Source organism: Anabrus simplex, chromosome 3 (assembly GCF_040414725.1).
Source record: "Anabrus simplex isolate iqAnaSimp1 chromosome 3, ASM4041472v1, whole genome shotgun sequence".
NCBI classification, from domain to species: Eukaryota; Metazoa; Arthropoda; class Insecta; order Orthoptera; family Tettigoniidae; genus Anabrus; species Anabrus simplex.
In genome coordinates, this window is record NC_090267.1 from 331,040,058 (window position 1) to 331,062,598 (window position 22,541).

Below are 22,541 nucleotides of genomic sequence, written 5' to 3' on the forward strand. Positions count from 1 at the left end.
GGAAAAGACAAATTCAATGCTGATATGATTAAGGCAGCAGGAAGCATTGAACTGCAGTGGCTATACCGAGCCCTCAATGCCATGTGGAAGGATGAAAGGATACCTGAAGATTGGCAACTAGGAAGCATTGTACCGTTGTTCGAAAAAGGAAATAGGAAGAAATGTGAAAATTATAGAGGTATAACCCTATTATCATATGGGCTAAAAATAATGGAGAAAGTCATGGACAAAAGACTGAGGGATATAATAGAAACACAGTTAGGGGAAGAAAAATATGGCTTTAGACTGAACAGATCAACAATAGGCCCTAGACTTGATATTTACAGTGCGAACAATCATGGAATACCATCTAGAAAAGAACATGGAAATCATCTTTGTATATTTGGATTTGGAGAAAGCTTATGATACAGTTAAGAGAAAACATGTATGGGAATGCCTACTGAAAACGAATGTACCAAAATCATTAATTAACAAGATAAAAATGTTATATCATGAGAATAAAAGCTGTGTACAATTGGGGAGTGGTGAATCTGAAACATCTTATACAAAAAAATGTCTCAAGCAAGGAAGTGCACTGTCACCATTATTGTTTAGTATATTGATGGATGAAATCATAAAATGTGTAAAACAGAGTATCAGTAGTGATGAAGTGAATGCTTTGGTATTTGTAGATGATGTGGTGATTTGGGGAAGGGGAGAAAAGGAAGTACAAAGGAGATTGGACATTTGGGATGAAAATCTGGAGTTTGGAATGGTAATTAGTAAAAAGAAAACTGTAGTATAAAAAGAAAACTGTAGTAATGCACTTTGGAAAAGAGAAAAAGAGAAGCCAAGTGAACATAGACAGAGAACGGTTAGAGAATGTAGAACTTTTTACATATCTGGGTAGCATTATTAATGGAAGTAATGAAATCAACTCTGAAATTAATAACAGACTAAGTAAAGGTACAACAATTTATCATCAAGTAAGAGAGCTTTTATGGGATGACAAAGTACCCACAAGAATGAAAGTAACATTATACAGAGTGAACTTTAATAAAACCGACAAACTGCAGGGACTTATTCCTGACTGGAAATGGAGGAAAAAAAATCCTATGAACATGTGCCCGGAAATGCATCGTTGCGACGGCAGTGTGTTTCTTCTGTTGCAGATAGTGTGACTAAAGCAGCGTACTGTTGGCAGCAGAATGGTCTGGTATTCATGTCGGGAACAAGCTGAGATGGTGTTTGTGTATGGCCAAGCCAATGGAGATGGTCGAGAGGCAAGCACGCCTATATCAAAACAAGTACCCTCACAGACACCAACCACATCACACAAAGTTTCAAGCCATTTTTGGGCGTTTGTGTGATCATGGGTCCTTTCAGACAGATGAATGTGCAGGGAGGCAGCGGACTGTACGTACACCAGATCGGGAGGAACAGGTTCTACGGGACATTGAGACGAACCCTAGTACAAGTTCCAGGCAAGTGGCCCGCCAACATGGTGTAAGCCAGACTACGATTATGTGTATCCTGCATGACAACCGCTATTATCCCTATCACCAGCAACAAGTGCAAGGATTATCAGCAGCGGATTTCCGTCTATGGGAAGGATTTTGTCGATAGTTTGTGGACCAGGCCATCACAGTTTTGGGATTTCTGTCATCAGTCCACTTTGCCGATGAAGCAACCTTTACCAGAAATGGCATCATCAATCTGCATAATCGTTATCTGTGGGCTATAGAAAATCCCCGGGGAATGGTTGAAGCATCTCACCAGTATCGGTTCAGCATCAATGTTTGGGCAGGGATTCTTGGCGACCACATACTTGAACCAGTTATTATTATTATTATTATTATTATTATTATTATTATTATTATTATTATTATTATTATTATTATTATTATTATTATTATTATTATTATTATTATTATTATTATTGACAGCCATTATTGCAGATGCTGAAAAATATGATGGTAAAAATATCGCAGGCTTGATGTATGATATGAAGTTAATCATATTTTTGGATATTTTAAGGTTAACTAGCGACCCACGACTAAAACGGTCCTAACTCTCGAACTGTTCATGCAAATTATGTACTTTGTAGATTATTTTAATCTTTTAATGAGGCCTAGAGAAGGTTAGACACTTTATTTGGAAGTAAAATTTTGGAAAAATCTCTATTTCTTTCTTTCTTTCTTTCTTTATTTGAAAAGTTTTCTTTACCACCGACTATGAACTAAAATCGCTCTAAAGGTCAAATGATTGGAGATAAGTATATGCCCTTGTGGACTTTTTTGTAGAGCTTGAACAGCTCTACATTTCGTAATGCTTACACTTGGGGTCTATCGATGACGGTTCAACCAGCGTAAGCCTTTCTACTTTGCTACGCATTGCTTCATGGTTCTCCATTTCTTGCTGTGGCGCTGTACAATTTGGTTAGCTGCGATGAATGACATTAAATGAAAGAATTAGACAAAAAGACAACCAGGTTTGCACATTTTAAAAAAATCCTAGTTTCAAGCGGTTAAAATGGAGTAGAAATTTAATATTTTTACCCATCCTAATCACCACTGATGGCCTAGTTGTACTTCCTCTTAAAACAATAATCACCACCATCATCACCAAGGCCTTAAGAAATCAGCTTCAGGGCTGCCAATTGTAGGGTTCGAACCCACCGTCTTCTGAACATAAGCTTATAGCTGCGTGGCTGCTCTAGGACTGTTATGTTGCCAAATGCATTTTAAGAAGTGACATCTTATGATGAAAAATATGGAAATTCACAGCTTAAAAAAAAAGAGCTATTCTTTTATATGTTCATACTTCTGTATATATATAATTATTATTCTGAAATACAGACATATTGAAATGTAAACAGACATGCAATAAAAAAAACCTTCTTCTCCACAGTTACGAACTGAAATGAAAACCATTCTTTGGAACCCAGTACACGATGTCATTGCACAATGCATTATAAACAAAGTGGTCCCTGGACATACACCCAAATGGCTACATGGTAATTAAGCCTCTTAATAAGGAGTATTGCCAACCCTTGCATGGTTAACAACTTCAAATGCCTTCTTACAGTATGCTTATGACAAGGCACTGCACATTCGGTTGTGTTACATGACCCCACTCTTCCAAAAGGATATTGTCAAGGGCTTGTAGTGTTTGGGATGGTGGATATCTTGCTGTTTCTTTCATCACTAAATCATACTTCAGAGGTTTAACATAGGTCCACCTGTTGTGCTTTTGCTGTAACTAGGCAGTTTTGGAAATCTTGTAGATGAACAATATGATCCTGCCCTGGGTTCTATGGTTGCCCATGCTAGCAACGCTTCCATTCTCGTCAAAATGTTTCCACAGATATCAAATTATATTCTTCATTCTCCTCCTTGAAGCTTCTTTCTTTTCTTCTTGGCTGCTGTTTCTGGTTTCTGGAACACCTCATGTTTGTATCTTGTTTCTGAATATGGTTCTGTTGGAAATGTCTTTTTCCATTATGTTCATTTCTTGCAGGTCATTCTTGGTGTTACTAAGCCATTTTTCATAATGAGTTGCCTTTTCTATTGGATTTGTTAAAATGGTTGACCTTTTTTTTAGTGAGCTTGTCAGCATTCATTCTAGAAATGTGTCTTTGTATGACGTCTGATATTCTGCCACAGGTTTTGTACAGTTCTTTGTTGCTGCATGATTGTACGGTCAGCGCATTTTCCAGATCAAAGGATTTTTCTTAGGATTTTTCCGTCTTTCTTCTTGATTCCTTTGATGTGTTTTCTAGTTGTTACTACTAGGCATTCTGAAGCATATAGGCACTTTGGTTGGATCACTGTCTGATAGTGTCTTAGATTGCTTTCTTGTTGTATGCGTTCGTCATATTGTGGAATGCAAGCTCCATTTTACTGGCTCTCTCATGGTTTGCATCTTTATCGAGTCCATTGGGTTGTATGATCTCACCATGTTGTTTGAATTTAGCAACTTTATTTATTCTTTCCTTATTGCGATAATGTGTTTAGGAGCTTCTTTAATGTTGGTTATGAATTTAGTCTTTTCAAATGCTATCTGCTTGGCTGGGTTTCCCTACGATTTTATATTTGTTATTATTATTACTTGCTGAAAATAAGCCAATTTAGGACTGCATAAAGTACTTCAATGTGTCTGTTTGACTTCCTTTGTGCCCAAATTTCTTTCATTCTTATGCTTTGAGTTCCTTTTCTCTCTTTGGTCCAAGTTGTTCAAGACATTTTCTTCAGTATATCTTCTTGGCCAAGTTTATTACTGGTGAATTTTGGATCTAAAGATCTGCCTGTCTGGATGTCTCTTTGTGCAATTCCAGGTAATTTAGTTCTTTTTATTTCACAGATCCATTTCATAAAGTATGCTTTTGCTTTACCCTTTTTCACAGAATTTGATTATCTGGTTTGTGAGTCTGTCAGGGTTCATTATTTTGATGTGTTGAAGTTTAAACTGCATTTTCTAATGTCACAGTGAACATCTGTGTATTGGTAGTTTCTGAATTCTGTGTTGTTTGCCTGTGAGGTTTGGGCCTAGAATTTTCCCTAATGATTTTGCATTTTTTTCTTATTATTTTGAATATCTGCTTTCCTATTCAAAGAGGTTCCGATCTATAGAGACATTATCGTTTAATGACCATATTGCCATATTGTATTATTATTATTATTATTATTATTATCATCATCATCATCATCATCATCAAAGTGTGATGAGGTTAAAGAACAAAGGCATAAAGCCTGGACTAGGTGGAACCAACATAAAATTGAAGCCAATTATGAACCCTTCCTCATGCAAAGAAAAGCTAAGGCTAACACCACCCGCAGAGCCAAGAGAAATCACCTGAGGAGCCTAATGCAACAGGCTGAAAATAATTTTCAGAGAAACAACTCAAGAGACCTGTACAAAGGACTTAAGAAGCAAACGACCTATTACACAGCTCCTAGCCTCATCCTCCACGGGTCAGATGGAAAATTTCAAATGAACAATAAAGTCTGCACCAAAACTCTTGCAGATTATTTCCAGAAGCTACTAAATGCAGAGGAACCTAAAGAAAAAGCTTATTTTCCATAAGCCTTCACACAGGAACCCTGCTTCTCAACCACCTATGAGCGAAGAAATAATGGACATCATCAGTGGTCTCAAGAACAACAAGGCTTCAGGTGAAGACGACATAGTTGCCGAGATCTGGAAACATGCAGATGACCAGTCCTTGCAGAGCATCTATCAAATCATGAAGGACATATGGACAACAGAGTGTCTACCCAAAGGATGGATGTCTGCTGTGATTCATCCCCTCCACAAGAAGAGAAGTAAGACAGACCTCCACAATTATAGTGGTATTTCCTTGTTACAAATTACCTACAATATCCTCTCCGTAGCCCTGCTCAATAGAGTCACCACACAGCTAGACTCACACTTAGGTGAATACCAAGCTGGTTTCCGTAAGACTAGATCTTGTCCAGAAGAGATACACAATCTTAAGACAGTTCTCAATTACAAAAGCCAAGGTGGACATCCCTGGGTGTGGTCCTAGTAGATTTTCAGAAAGCTTATGACTCTTTGGACAGAGACACCCTTTTCTCTATATTATGGGAACTTGGTTTGGATGGGAAGACCCTATGATTAGTTCAAGCCACTCTGAGGAACACAACATCCAAGGTCAGATACGAAGGTGAACTATCCAAAAGCTTTCCAATCAAAACAGGAGTTAAACAGGGTGAGGTCTCTTGTGCATTCTCTTCAACTGTGTCCTGGAAAAGATCATTAGGGAATGGAGAACGATGCTGCCACCGGGAACTGCACTGAAGCTTGAGTACAAGAGAGACAACTTCATTGCCCCATGCCTAGCCTTTGCCGATGACCTCATTCTACTGGCTACCTACAACTTACAGAGTCTTTATAGTGTAGCAGGTGAAGACTGAATTTATGACCAATATCAAGGAGGCCCCTTCTACAATTCCTCTCACAGACAATACCATACGAAAAGTACCTGCAATTAAGTACTTGGGAAAATGGATCTCTGAATCACAGTGTGAACCTAGCGATAGATGCCAGATGTACTAAGTTTGAAAGGGCTTATCACTCCAGTCATAGTATCTATTCATCTAAGTGCCTCTCCAAGAACCTCAAACTCAGACACTATAAGTTGGTCGTCAAACCATCTGTTCTGTATACTTCTGAGTGCCTTGTTATGGCCAGGAAGTTCCCACTCAGAAAGCTGGTGTTAAAAGAGAGGAAGATCCTGAGGAGGATATTAGGACCAATCAGAGAGGAAGGAGGCATTTACAGAATCTGCCATAATGATGAACTGTATGAACACCAGGAGAACATCATCATGTCTATAGGGAAAAGGTGACTGACTTTTTATGGACACTTGGCCCGTCTGGATTCTGAAAACTCAACAACAGGATATTCACAGTAATAGGAAGAGGCAAGGCTTCTAAGAACAAATGGATCATGTCAGTTAAGTCAGATATGGAACACTAGATATCCCACTGGGACAAACTCATGACTGACTACTGTTCTGTCAAGCCATCCAATAGGGAGTTTTCCCAACGTCCCTTACAAGTAAGAAGACTACAGGAACTAAGTGGACAGAGAAGAGAAAGCTGACTTATAGTCAGCAAATGAAGGAGTATTAGAAGTAGAAGAAAGCAACAACTTTACCAAAGAGTAGATACAAGCCCTGTGGTCCTCAGTAGGCCTAAACGGCAATGAAGAAGATGATCATCACTGCCGGTCGTTAATAATAATAATAATAATAATAATAATAATAATAATAATAATAATAATAATAATAATAATAATAATAATAATAATAATAATAATAATAATAAATTCTACATTTTACTGCAGAAAATGGAATGTGTAAGAATTAGATCATGGAAAATGAAAATGGGGCAAGGAATTTTGTAATGAGAAGACAACTGACTATACAATTATGTCATAACAGTGCTAAGTTCTTATCAATGATCCACTGAGGCAGCTTCTTCTTAATTCTCAATCCTAAGATTGGTTGGCAGCAATTCGTCTTCTCCACTCTTCTCTGTAATCCACTAATCTCTTCATTTCCACATATGAGGCAGCTAGATAAACTAAATAGAGTGGTTTGATAGGATAAATACAGGAATATATTTCATTACACTGCAAAGTATAGTATAACTTTTATAACATATTCTGTCTCGTCACTCGTAATTATTGATAAATTGCAAACTACACAGAATCTATAGAATTTTATGTACATAGTGTAATGGAATGTCTGCCATTTTGTTTGGGAAGGGGTGAGATAATCTGGCCCTGCCTGCAAGCAATCAACATCATGGCTAAGCTACTCACTCCTCCCTCTGCTGCGTGGCTCACCACTCAGGACAAGCTAAGCAAAAGGCGCCCCCCCTCTTCAACGTCTCCATAGAATGCTCTGGGCAGCTAAGCCCGGAATGTTCAGATCAAGAGAATTCTGGAGACCTCTCCCTTTCAGAAAATATTTTGAGAAGCTAAGCCTGACTATATAAGATGGACAGGCATTCAGCAGGGGAGTTGTACAGTTGTTGAGTTGAGTGAAGTACTGTGTGTATACTGTCACAGAATACTGAAGAGTCTCTGGTTCTGTTGTGAAGTGTGGTTGAGATGCAGAGTTGCGTTCCAGTTGAGTGTCTGCCTTGAAGTTGAGTTCAGTTCTGTTTTGTCACGGAGTTGAATCTATCTGCAGTGAATTCGGTGAGTAATACTGTAGAGTGTGCAAACTGTGGAACCTGTGTGACTGTGTGAGTATATAAGCAATAGTAGTAAATAAACCTTAGTCTTAGAGTAAAATGCTATACCAGTTGTGTATTTATTTGTCCCCTGGTGGCCATGCGGTTGTGATCTTGTATCCGGGAGATAGTAGGTTTGAACCCCACTACCGTCAGCCCTGAAGATGGTTTTTCATGGTTTCCCATTTTCACATCAGGAAAATGCTGGGGCAGTACATTACTAAGGCCACGGCCACTTCTTTCCCACTCCTAGCCCTTTCCTATCCGATTGTCACCATAAGACACATCTGGTGTGATATAAAGCAACTTGTAAAAAAAATACTACTACTAAGTATCATTCTGCATTGACACAGGTTCCACCATTTTGGAACACTGTTTTAGACAATTATAGAGTGAAGGCAAATATTCAAGTCTATATCCAGAGTGCCTTACCAGCATCGTTTTGGTCTGCTATGAGAATTATGGCCATCGACTTGGATGTGGTGGGTAACACTGATGACAGCAATCTGTGAAGCATGAACAGAAGCTCTCTCACACCTTCTCTGTATTGGACACAAAGCCCATCTGCTGTTGTATTATGTCATTAGCTTTATGGTTGAGCAGGGTGACCCCCATTGACCAGGGAGCTATGCGTATCTACATTACATGGAAATGGCGTTCAGCAGATTTGGTGGTCGTTCAACATTCAACCTACAGATCTGGAGCTTCCTTTCACCAGATGCAGATAACCTGTGTGAGTGTGATGCTATCCAGGATCCCAGTCACCTGCTGATCTGCCTCAAACTTCGTTATCCATACACAATGGAAGACTTATTCCAAGCAAGTGACAAGATCATCTCAGCTGCTAATTTTTGGAAATTCTTAGTTTGAATGGACATGGAAAGAAGGTAAGGAAGCATTCAGTTCCATATAATGGGACTGGGCAAATCGATGTCTAATAGATTTTGTACTTCAGTTGAATCAGCATTTTCTTGCCACACAAGACTGATGTGACTTCATTTCATCACAGCCAAGTCACATTTACTCTTGCCTGTTCATCACGATTAATATTGCCATCATTTTATAGGTGGGATCCCTGGTACTGGAACCAAGTTTTCTTCTTCAGATTATTGCCTTTTACTTTGATAAAGCTTGTGTTGGAAATGGTTTGCAGTACCCCATTTTTGTGATGCTTAGATGGAGACCAAACTGGCCATGGCAGTCACATCAGGCATGATCATGTGATTGTAGTTCTTCACTGATGATAGCTCAAGAGAAATATCATCTGTATACAGCAAGGTCCATGGTGAATTCTTTTGTATATATATATATATATATATATATATTACTCCTGTTAGCTCTTTAACCTGAGAAAATGATTCAAATTGCCTTGTCTTAGCCTCTGCATACATCAGAGGGTTCAGCTACACACATTACCATCAAAAGTGACAAGGCAACCTGTCAACTGTAAAAAAAAAAAAACCTCAATCAGCTCCTATTGTAAAAAGTGACATTCTTTCTTTAAGCACACTTGTGCACAGTTCTTAGATTATTATTAATACTTCAATGTGGTCTAGACTAAGATTTTTTCTCTAAAATATTTCACAATTAGTAGACCAAGTAAATTTGAACAAATTTACCCTCGATATGTAATGTGTAAATTTCACTTTACATAGCAGTGTTGAATACTTCAGGAGATGCAGTTACTTTGACTACCCTGTTGATAAAAATGCTGTTGTCAGACAATCTCATATGACACTCCCAACAAAACTATCAAAGAAGCTGGATGGTGCTTTCTTTCCTATAACTCCAAAGAGTTGTGATCATAAACTAAGTCATTCTTAATGGTTTTATTCTTCTCCTTTAGTGATATTCAGCTGCGAAGAGGATTTTCTGATGTTATTGAATCCAGTTTTTTTCTTAATATAACTCTTCTTCAAGAACTTCTAAGTCTAAATCCTTCCAGATGTGTTTTAAGGCAGAATTATCAATTATCAGAATTTTCTGCTTCCAGTGTAAATTTCTGTGAATCCTTGTAATAATATTTTTGATGCCTTGCTGGGATCCTTATCTGAAGAGAATGACTGCTTTTTTGTTTATAATAAACACAGAATGTTTCATTATAACATTTAATGACTCAGTAAATAAATTAATCTACAATTTTTAAATTTTCTTATCTAGCTAAAAATCTCTGCTGGTACCTTGTAAGAACTGTTCAGAGCAGTCACTGCACTATGATTCTATATGGCTCCCTACATTTTGTTTACTGCCTCCAACTCCCCTATCACTATGCTATATAGAGAAAAGTAGGAGTGCCACCAGAAGAATTATAGCAACCAGTTTGAAGCAGAAACTCAGAATAGGAAATGGGAATTTAAATAACTTTCTCTATTATTGCCCACTAGTATGCTATTTGGTTCTAGGATCTGAAGTTAAATAGAAAGGCCTCACCTATTTTATTATTACAGAGGTTGATCCTCTTAAGTGTAGGATGAACAGTTATGATCTTGCCCACAGCCAGTGCCCCATTATCGGACACTTTACAGTGACTGAAGTCCAACTCTAACAAGGTCTTATTTTTAGCCAAATGTTTCAGGATTGCACAAGCTCGGGGATCATCCAGATTGCTGCGATGAATCCTGTGGGATACAAAACATTTTTTATTTTATTTTACAATTTGCTTTACATTGTAAGACAGAGACCAAGACTCAGGTACAAGGACATGGTGAAGATTGACATTCAACAGAGAGGACATACCGTACTTTGGAAAGCATTGAAGAAGGAGAGAAGTTCAGGGACCGCAACTGGTGGAGAAGCCTCGTTTGCCAACCCATCGCTTAAGATGGAACGACGTAGGATATGTATGTATGTATGTATGTATGTATGTATGTATGTATGTATGTATGTATGTATGTATGTATGTATGTATGTATGTATGTATGTATGTATGTATGTATGTATGTATGTATGTATGTATGTATGTATGTATGTATGTATGTATGTATGTATGTATGTATGTATGTATGTATGTATGTATGTATGTATGTATGTATGTATGTATGTATGTATGTAAGTAAGACAGAGATAGATCTTACGGTGACAATGGGGCAGGAAAGGGTCAGGAGTGGGAAGGAATCAACCATGTACTTGATTAAAGTACAGCCCCAGCATTTGCCTGGGGTGAAAATGGAAGACCACAGAAAATCATCTTCAGGGCTGCTACCCACTATCTCCTGAATGCAAGGTGATAGCTACACAACCCAAATGACGCAGCCACTAGCTCAGTACAAAAGATTCCAATATTTGATAATTAAATCTCTTAAAGAAACTATTTAAAATAGTTTCTTTAATAGATTTAGACAAGTCAATAAGGATAAAATAAAATACCTATTATGGTTAAGTTTATCAACAGTTTGCTAATTACACATACACTGTAGTTACCTACTGGAAATGCTCAACTTACTGACTGGACTGGGCTGAGCAGAGTGGCAGCATGTGTTAATGCGCTATGGCTATGGAGCCAAGCCCTGCATTCGGAAGACACATAGTTAGAACCTACCGTCAGTTGTCTTCTGTGGTTCCCCATTTTCACTTCCAGGCAAATGCTGGGACAGTTCCTATTCATAGGCCACAGCCGATTCCTTCCACCTCCTTGTTCAGTTTCATTCACCATCATTCATATCATCTTCATTAGCTCCTTAACTGAGGCTGACATCAGGAAGGGCATCCAGCTGTAGAAACATGCCATATCAATCCATCTCAGTTAATCCCCAACCCCATAATAAGAAACAGTACCAAGGGGAAGATATATATATATATATATATATACATTGAACAGATTGGCTGACTCTATGGACCATGACTATGCAGAATAAAAGCAATATTTCCTTTTGGATAGGATTTTAATGAATGGTAGAGTAATATATTATCATTTGTTTACACAATTTTTATTTTCATTAGTGCTCAATGATGATGTTGCTTTGTTCATAGTTTTCTCAACTAGTTCTCTCTAGTGGCATTTTTTGGCTACTTCTATCACAAATGCATAAATATTGTCTCTTACCTTTATTTAATACACTGTTCTAAAAATATTATTATTCGTTGGGGCCATCTAGGACCACATTGAGTCTTGTTACATTTGGCAGTTTGCTTCATTTTCTTTTGAGCACAGAATTCCCTCGTTCTGTGAGTGGGCCAGTTTGCGTTCCTCTGTCCAGGTGGTACCTTGTCTTCTTTCTGGTTGCTTGTCTAGGTTTAGCCCATTCGTCAGTATCTTTTGTGGAAGAGATCTCTATTGAAGGTGTCTTCGGGTTTTATATGCAGCATTTGGAGGTCTTCTTTGGTGTTCATAAACCAGGGCATTGTGGTTTTGGGTTTCGAGTAAAAAAGTGAAAGATCTGTTTAGTCAGCCTGTTTCTGTCCATTCGTTTGAGATTACTATAATATTGTGCCTGTCTCTTATGGATTGTTTCTGTGATTTTCTCTATTTTGCTGTACACTCCTTTGTTGGATTTTTTTTAACGATGGGTGTCATTCTTGTAATTGGATCCCATGATACTTCTGATGATTTTGGATGCTTTTTTCTCCAGTTCTTCGAGGAGTCCTTTATTAGCATTTAGGGATTATTATTATTATTATTATTATTATTATTATTATTATTATTATTATTATTATTATTATTATTATTATTATTATTATTATTATTATCATTACCATTATGATCGTTAAGGTGCTGAAGTTTAAACAATCTGACATTGAGGGTAGCCAGTTCGAGTCCCATTGGTCGAAAAAATCTTCACCATCAGAATGTTGGCTGGCAGGGTAGGAGAGGTGGTGGTATACAATTTCTAATCACTAGATTGCGTGCCAAAAGCCTGGATTAAATTACAAACCTCTCTGCAGTGCTCATATGGAGTGAGGGCATATGATGCTCTTGATGGTGATTCGTCCGTCGGATGGAGAAGTTAAGCCTTGAGCAGACCCCTTGGTGCTATTCGACAGGAGTAGGCTATGTGCCAGCACTGGGTTTCACCCTCTCCCTACTATCATATATCACGTCATTCATTTCATCTCATTAACTACTCTGATGAGGTTGACGTCAGGAAGGGCATCTGGTCATAAAAACCCGCCAAAACCAACCACGACAGATTCATTTCACCTCATACCCGACCCCGTAGTGAAACAGGACAAGGGTTGGACAAACAACAACAAAATTATTATTATTATTATTATTATTATTATTATTATTATTATTAGAGAGAGAATTCACTATGGATAGCTGGCCATATATGAGGAAAGCCACAAAGATTCAGCCTACTGATGAATCAAGGAAGATAACAGAAATTAAAATACATTTAATTAATTTTTGCTGGAATTTAGAGAATGATAATAATCAGAGTATTCATAATTTTTGGGCAGCTACCCTTGGATGGATTCTATTTATTTCAGTGGCAATTACTTCAAATTATATGGAAAGTTTTGTACAATTTGAGGAGAATCTTCTGAGATAGCAATAGACATACACTATCTTGCAGAACATAGTATGGAGTAGTTTGAAAATATTTACGGAAAAATTTGTGATCATTCCGTGCACACCAATAACTTTCCATGAATGCTATGCTCATTGTGTGTTTTCATTTCTGCAACAGTCTCTTTGGATTGCTCTTCAACATGACATGACCGTCGGACCACTTTGGTGCGAGGTCATCCTCTCATTCTTTCCAGAAGATCCTTTATCCCGTGTACCCAGGTCCTGAACTTACTTTTTTCTTGAACTGGTATCTCAGAGATACTGGCCAGATCATCCTTCACTATAGTTGCTAATGGAGTGATACATTTCCAAGTCATGAGAAGATCAAGGCATTCAGGAGAGATGACTGTAAAACATAAGACAGCTTTTCTTATTTTTACCTCAGGCAATATTTACCTTCAGAATTTTGACGTGAGCAAAGGAAGTTATATAAAAATTTCCTCTCTTTCATCTGGATCCTCTCTATCTCACTGTGGTGAGTAATAGCTAAGCATTCAGTGGCATATAAGGCTTCAGGACATATACTACCGTGGTGTGGTGGCAGTATTTGGTCTGCCATGGGATAGATTTGGGCGATAAGTGGGTTTGTAGAGGTGAAATGCTGTTTTCATTCATTTATCCCAATATTTCAGGGCTTCTTTTGACAATGCAAAGATTCTCTCCAAGATACTTAAAATGAATGAAACATTTAATTTTTTCATATTTAGTATCTAGAAATGTAGTGGTATTATGATGATCAGATATAATTACTTCATTTTTTTCCAAAAGAAATCTGGAGAACTCCAGCTTCAGCTACTTCTTGTAATGTATCAACCTGGAGGCAGGAGATGTTCAGGTCATCTGTCGTTAGAACTACATCATCTGCAAAAGCAAGGCAGTTGATATTCACTGCTTTGGATCCAGGACCTAGCCTAATACCGTAATACGATAGTCTGTTTCTCCACTCATGGATGACCTCTTCAGGAACACAGTTGAAAAGAATGGCACAGTCCATCGTGTTGATAAATACCAGACTTCATCTCATAGGATCTAGAGATTTTCCCCCATGAATTTCACTTGTGAATAGGAGTTGATGACAGAATGAGTGTTGTTGTCCACATCCATCTCCCTGAGAATATCAAGAAGACTGAATTGGTCAATTGAGTTATCGTCGTTGACCGAAACTCGTACCCAAGTTTTCGTTTCTCGCCTGCAGTTCTGAAATCCTTAGTCCACATGATGAAGGTGGTGCTGATGGCTTATCAGACCAATTCTTGCATAAAACATACGGCCACACATGTTGCATCCGATGGAAGGTGGGGACGTGGCAGTGTTTGACGTAGTTTTTTTCTCTGGTGAGTTTCTTCTTCCTGTCTTCGACATGCTCAAACTGTGCAACTGCAGCTGAGATGGTAGCATGCCAGCAAGGGTTATCCAATGCGAGAGTATGCCAAGTATTTGGGTTTATATCTACTCCTCTCATAATTTGCTTGAGTTGGTCTTTATATTGCTTCATATCCCCTTGCCAGTGCTGAGTTCACCATACAGGATTTGCCGAGGGAGTCTGCTGTCACTCATACATTGGATATGGCCTACCCATCTAAGCCAATGACCAACGATGGTGGCTTCGATACTGTTTAGCTTTGTATTCTCGAGAACTGCTATATTAGTTATATAGTCAACCCATTTGATGTTCATGATGGATCTAAGTTTTTGTTAATGAAAGCGTTCCAGTTTCTTCATGTCTCGGCGATACAGGGTCCAGGTTTCACATCAGTAGTCATAGGCCTTCTTGAAATCAAGAGAAGTCAATACAAGTGGTTTGGTGTAAAGAGATCTGATTTTGATGATTCTCATTAGTGAAAATGGAATGACATTCACCAATATGTGGATAGATTCAGTGTGACTTTGAAGTGCTTTTGACAGGATTTTATAGGCTACTGAATGAGAGTTATTCACATCTGTATTATTGCCTTTTTTATTTATGGATAGGATGTATAAGAGCTAGCCGGCCCCATGATGTAGGGGTAGCATGCCTGTTTCTTCCCTTGGTTTGAGATTCACTTAGCCTACGTGATTAGAATTGAGGAGCTGTCTGCTGGTGAGGCAGTGGCCCCGGTCAAGAGAGCCAAGAATAATAGCCGAGGGATTCATCGTGCTGACCACACGTCACCTTGTAATCTGCAGGCCTTCAGGCTGAGCAGCGTTCACAGGTTGTTGCATCATGGGGTTTGGCTAGGTTTGTATAAGAGCTGATTTCCACTCCTTAGGAATAGTTTCTGATTCCCATATATCATGAAAGACTTCTTCCATTTTGGCAACCGAATTGGGACCAACCATTTTCAGAAATTCGTCAACTATGGAATTCTTGTCTGATGTCTTGTTGTTGGGGAGATGCAGTTATCTGGGTGATTTATTATCGATCAGGAGGAAGGAAATCAGGTGAAATGAAGGATGGACCAGAAATTGTAATCTTTGATACTGGAGGAGGGCAGTGGAGTAAGAATTTAAAATATTTAGCTAATCATTCACAATGTCATGATTCTTCAGAATAAGATTACCCTCCTCAATCTAGAAACATAGGGATGGGGCTTGGTAGCCATTAATTTTTAATTTTTAATTTTTATAATGTTTTTTAATGCTTTCATTCCCCACCTGAAGGGCGGGCCGGGCCCCCTAGATCGTGACGCGATTTCTCGGGCCAAGGGAGGTGAAGAGAACTGATAGATGTGTTAAATGAAGAAAAGGGAAAAACAGTGTGAAAATTTGAAGGAATGGCTACTGGACTGAGTTTATGAGGGTGTGCGGGAGGAGTGAAACATGATGAGTTTTACAATTCAGAGTGATGGATGAGGTGATACAATTCTTAATGATGGATATGATGTGCCTAAGTCAGTCGGAAGTAGGGTCCGGGGTAGCTATGGGAGGTTAGGAACTGGAGGGTGGTGGTGATGTTATGGAGAGATAGAATGAGGAGACGAAGAAGGTCGTATGTTTGGAGAGGGAGAGGAGTTTGTTGTGGATATGGGGGAACATGGGGGAGAGTTGGCTGGAGGCGGCGGTGTGAATTGTTTGATGGTTGGCGATTGGATGGGGGTAGGGGTGGGGAGTGGGTGGGCTCTACGCGATGGCGGTGACCATAGACTTGCACGCCGGTATTGATGAGGTGCTTGGTGTCTTCTTTGCTGGGCATCTGGAGGCGCATCATGAATGTAGGTCCATGGGTGTTGTGAATTCTTATGGCTCTACGTACATTGACTCCCGTTTTCCATAGTTCTTGGATTATGTCTTGCTCGGTGACTTCTGGAGATATCCCACGTAGTACGCAACTGAAGACGGCTGGTGGGGGCGTCTGTTGTTGGTTTGCTGGTGGTGAGACTGCGGCATCTGGCGGAAATAGCGGTGGTGGGGTGGCTGGGGTCTGCTGGAATTGGGGGGATGATGATATCAGGCAGGATGATGACATTACTGGGGATGGGTGGTAAGTTGTGACGGTGGTGACTATGTCTGGGGAGGGGGTACATGTTGACAGAGTTATGGTTGTGAGGGTAGTAGTAGTTGTTGTTGCGAAGGTGGGTAAGGTTGGTAGGGGTGATGGGGCACCTGGATGATGGGGACGTGATAAGGGTCGGCTTTTAGTTGGTTCAGGATGCATGGGGGGAGGGGGTTTGGCACCACTGCATAGGTTTTATTGTGGATGTTTGCTCCGGTGGTGAACAGGCGACGTTGGGCTTCTTCTCCTTCTTGTTGGACTAAAATGTGAGTAGATGGTGCTGCGGTCTGATCGTCCCGTAGTCTGAAGGCGTTAATAACTGGAACGTTGGCTGCTTGGAGGTCTTCATATATATTGTCTTCGGGAATGAGGGGAGGCGACTGCCAAGCCTGTTTATGTTTATATTGGGCCGACTGGGTGGGCGATTAAAGGTGATGTGTTATGCATTTTCCGAGTTTGGCGAGGAGATGAGCTAGCCGTTAAGTTGAGGTTTGAAGGTATAAACATCATGAGTGCTCTCCTTCTGAAGGTTTCTTCAATGGTCTTGAGCTCAACATTTTCATAAGCATGTTTTGCTTTATGGATCACTTTAGCAGTCTGATTGGAAAAGGAATTCTTCAGTTTTTCCTTTCTCATTACAGTGATTCCAGGCCTGAGACTATGTTTTGAAAGCTTCATTACACTGCTCATTCCATTGTATAATAGCATCTTGAACCTTCTTCAGTTGTGCGATTCTAGAGACTCAGGCTCTTTCCGGTCCGTAGAAAGTCATCAATTAGTTCCAAAACTTGATATCAGACATGGTGTTTACTAATGCTGGTCACGAAAATTATGACTTCCCTAATGCCATTTAATCAAAATTAAGATGCAAGAATATGTTCTACATAAGTAGTAGTGTTTCTGTCTTATGCAATCTTCCTGTTAAGAGATTCTTCATTTAATTGTGAAGTTAAGTTAGTGCAAAAGTCAACAGTCATCTTTATTTTGTTGCTTGGCATTGATTGCACATAGTTCTTCTTGAGGCAGACTAATTTAAACGTTACCAAATCTTGGAAGTAATAATGCACTACCATCTGGCAGAATTCGCATTAGTTACATCTGATATCATCATATGGAGTGGATATATCTACCCATATGTATACTCTACGTCAGTGGCAGCTGGTGGTATCTGAAGCTGGGTGTTGCACCAACATTTTCAGTGTCACTTTTTTTTTATAGCTTACAGAAATAACAAGAAACTCCATTATCATTAAATAATGAACTACATTCCTACTAAAACTGTAATATATCTAGCAATTACAACTCAGGAAATAAGAGGTTAATTAAACACTGTAACTACAGTTACTCTTAACAATAATGTTATTACCTTTGTGTCCCACTTCGTTTTTTTTTTTTTTCGCTAGTTGCTTTACGCCGCACCGACACAGATAGGTCTTATGGCGATGATGGGATAGGAAAGGCCTAGGAGTAGGAAGGAAGTGGCCGTGGCCTTAATTAAGATACAGCCCCAGCATTTGCCTGGTGTAAAAATGGGAAACTACGGAAAACCATCTTCATGGCTGCTGACAGTGGGATTCGAACCCACTATGTCCCGGATGCAAGCTCACAGCCGCGTGCTCTTGACCGCACGGCCAACTCGCCCGGTTTATGTCCCACTAACGACTTTTTGCAGTTTTCGGAGACGCTGAGGTGCTGGAGTTCTGTTACATGCCAGTAAATCTACTGATACGAAGCTGACGTATTTGAGCATTTTCAAATACCACCAGACTGAGCCAGGATCAAAGCTGCCACTTTGGGGTCAGAAGGCCAGCGCCTCAACCGTCTGAGCCACTCAGCCCGGCATAGTTACTTTTGCCTCACTTGAATTGAAAATTTGTCGTCCTGTTTTTCATTGAAGCAAGATACTGGTAATATTGAGGGCGGTCCGGTATGGCGGGGAAAAGTAATTACCCAGCAATTTGTCCATGCGGTTGGGGTTGCGTAGTTGTGAGCTTGCATTCGGGGTATAGTGGGTTCAAACACCACTGTCGGAAACCCTGCGTATGGTTTTCCGCAGTTTCCCATTCTCACACCAGGAAAATGCTGTGGCTGTGCCTTAATTAAAGCCATGGTTGCCTCCTTCCAACTCCTAGCCCTTTCCTATCCCATCTTCGCCGTAAGATCTATCTGCATCGGTGCAATGTAAATGAAATTTGTAAACTTAAAAAATGGAAATGAATTACCTTTGTGAGAGGAGAGAAAGTAGGAATAAAACCATCTCCGCAGAGTGGCGCAATCTAACAGGGACATTTGGAACTGTTCCTCGGTAGGGGACTTGCTAGTCTCGTACAACTTCCTGAAACCGATACTGGCGAGCATGCTACCTGATGCTATACAGGCTTAGGCTTGTCCCTGCTGAGGTACATTGCGCCGCGCTGTCCGCTAGGGAGTTGCTGCAGGAAAGTCAACCTCCTGAGTTTGATTCGAAGCCAGCAGAGTTTATTGGTCCGTTACGAAGCATTGGTACAGCAAACGACCGAAGACGGTTGATTTCAACACGTTTTCAAATACATGTTAGATTTATTAAACTAAAACATTAGAAGAAAAGACGACAAATGAAGTGCAAAATTATTGGGAGTTGTGCAACCCTGCAACAATACCACACACTGCCCCTGCTCTACGTACCTCATATACAGTACATTATATTTACAATGTTTTTTCTTTTCAATATTCACCATATCCCTCTATATTGTCATTAAAAAAATATCATTGATCCAGCGCTAAGAATACTTACAGCTCCGATATCTACTTTAGTAACTAAAAAAATAACGTTCATCTCCTGCCACGTTAAAATAAACATACTAATTAAAATGCCCAACGTTCCTTCACAGTCTGGTGACAAAATTCCATGCCCTATCTGTAATAAATGTTGTAAATCGAAGTTAGGAGTAAATATTCACATACGAAAAGCTCACCCTGAAAAAGAAGAAAAAGAAACGTAACACAATATGCTAGTAAAATGAATGTTGGGGAAAGCTTACAGTTGACAGAAGAAACCCAATGGTAGTTGACCAAGAAACTGAAAATATTAATCCTATGAAGAGTTGGGAGGATAGGATTTCAAACATTATGCAAAATGGTGATGCTGATCAGCTGGAATCTTTTACTTCGGAGGTTATGCAGTTCTTTACCTGGTATGAAAACGAGAAACCATAAAAAACCATCTTCAGGGCTGCCAACATTGGGGTTCAAATGCACTTTCTCCCGAATGCAACAAAGCCTCCTTATTCTGCGGATATCTGAGATTGCAGGAAAGGGTTTAGGTGTTAATTTATTATGTAGAGCAGGACTTTACTTGCATGAGATATTAATGCAATAGTATAATAATTTGAACAGTCCCTTATGGACCCCTTTTTGTGAATATGGATCAGTACAGATGTTGTCCAGTCCTTGGGCCATTCACCAGTTTTCCACACTATATTATATACTGAATGTAAAACACGCATGCTATCTTCCCCCATCACTTTCAGCACTTCTCTGGAAATACCATCAATACCTGGGTCTTTGTTGTTCTTCAGATGATTGACAGCATTCACGATTTAACTGAAAAGAAAGACTTTCAGGTTCCTTGTCATACCGCACAGAAATCTCCTGTTCAGCAGAATATTTTCCCGTACAATACAGTGTTTCACAGTTCTATTGCTTTGTTCTTATCGGTAATAAGGTTGCCATCTTCATCTTCAATCACCCATGTAGATAGTTTGAACTCATGGGTAATGCTGTTAACTTTTTAAAAAAGATCACGTGTTTGATTCAACTTTTGATGGTGGTCTATTTCATCAAAAATATTAGTAAGGAACCGTGTCTTGTCAGTTCTGCAATTGCACTGTATTTCATGGCAAAATGCTCTGTATGCTACTTTGTCTTGCTTGGTTTGAATGCCACATTTCTTCAGTAATTTCCTCTCTTCTATCAGCAGTAAAATGGTGTTTGATATCCAGGGGTGCTTAGCTTGGGGAGGCTTAGTAATTGGTTCAGGAAGAGAAGAGTTAATGATTGTCTTGAGGTTGTCCCATGTTTGGGAGACTGGTCCTTCTTATTGTACCTGCTGAAGTTTTGGAATTTATTCTTTTGCCAAATCTTGAAGGACATTTTTGTCAGTAATGTAAATCTGTCTCGTTCTCTCCTTCTTGATCAATTTCAGTTTGATCCGCATTTTCATGGATAGCATAATATGGTCACTACCACATTCTGCTCCAAGATAGGTCTTGCAATCCAGTACAGAATTCTGCCAATTTTGCCTCACCAAAATGAAATCAATCTGATTTTGAACACTGTCACCAGGAGAAATCCATGCGTATCGATGCGTGGATGATGCTGGAAGAGGGTATTGCAGATAAACAGGTTATTGCTAACACAGAATTCCAGCAGACGCTTACTACACTCGTCTCTCACAATTAAACCTTGCCCTCCAACCACGTGTCTCAAGCAGTCTCACCTATCTTCACATTAAAATCACCCTGAATGACTAATATTTCCTTCTGAGTAAAAATTCAAACTTTAAATTAGGAACCATATTTTGAGATTAATCACATAATGTTTAAATATTGCATGTGGAAAACGGGGGAATCTAACAGGTAGGTGGCTGGAAGGGCCTTGCAAAAATGGTGCACATCAGGAGGATAACAATTAAAGTCATCTAATCTAATAAGGCCTAACATCATAAATTTCAAATTGCTCCCCTGTGAAGCCAGAGCTGAAATAAACCTAAGTTGAAATGTGTGTGTGATGTATACTTCAACAACTATACTGTGATGTTAAATAATTGATGGACTAGATTACAAACTATCCACAAGGGCCGAAAATGACACTATTCTTCCCATTAACCCATGAGGGGTCACATGCCGAGTGTAACGTCAGGAGTTGCGTACGGTTGTTTCAACCTGAAATCAATAAAACACCAAACACTTACTTTTTAAAAAAATGCTATTTGTTCAGGGCATCGACCTCTAGGGATCATTTGCCCCAAACGCTTACTTAATATGCTATTTATTGTTACGATAATATAATACTATTTAAACACAGACAAACACTTTTTAACATAATAATTATAATAATGAGATTGCCTTTTGCTGATGAAATTGAAAATAAAAATTCAACTTCTGTTTATGGAAATTACTTTGAAAATGATGTTTAATTTCATTTAACACACATTTAGACAATGCTCCTTCTCCCTCTACTCAACAATGAATGATAACAGTGCACTTTACGCATTAAGTCTACACCATGAGTCATGTATAGTTGAATAGAATGGAGACGGGTAATGTGAGGAGTCGTGTGTGAACGAAACGACTGGATAGCCAGCTTGTCACTCACCGAAGGAGTGGAGAGGGACAACAGTGGTATGATAGAAGTGTGGACAAGACCATTGAAAGGTACTGAGGGTTAGGAAGTTTAACAAACAGTGTTCGCGGAAGGATTGATCAAAATAAACAGAAATGGTTGAAACGACCGGACGCGACCCCTCACGGGTTAAAACTACAATTACCACCACCATTATCAATCATCATCACCTAGTTATAAGCAACAACAGTAATTTCTCATTAAATGGTACTGTATCAGTGCATGAACCATACAGCATAGTGAGGAAAGTAACAGTGTGACTTACCTGAGTACAGTAAGATTCTGTGAATAGTTTATTCCAAGACCAATGTTGTTACAATCATTGACTGAGAATTTGAACAGTGACCATGTGAAGTTCAAGGCACAGCCTCGAATCCCAAATATAATGTGCAGCTCCTGACAACATAAAATGAAAATTATTTCTTACTGTGCA

General features: G+C 39.2%; 1 protein-coding gene across 2 annotated transcripts in view; it reads right to left on the reverse strand.

The window, feature by feature from the left end:
- The window catches only part of LOC136867293 (dynein regulatory complex subunit 5), a 115,005-nt gene that overhangs the window by 35,235 nt on the left and 57,229 nt on the right, over positions 1-22,541 (reverse strand). For both annotated transcript variants that reach the window (XR_010859653.2, XM_067144444.2), the window contains exons 5-6: positions 22,374-22,504; positions 10,176-10,363 (exon numbers count right to left, since the gene is read on the reverse strand). Coding sequence is in view for 1 of the 2 variants with exons in the window: in XM_067144444.2 (XP_067000545.1) it covers positions 10,176-10,363; positions 22,374-22,504 (319 nt within the window). In the remaining variant the exon portion in view is untranslated. The remainder of the gene's footprint in view (positions 1-10,175; positions 10,364-22,373; positions 22,505-22,541) is intronic.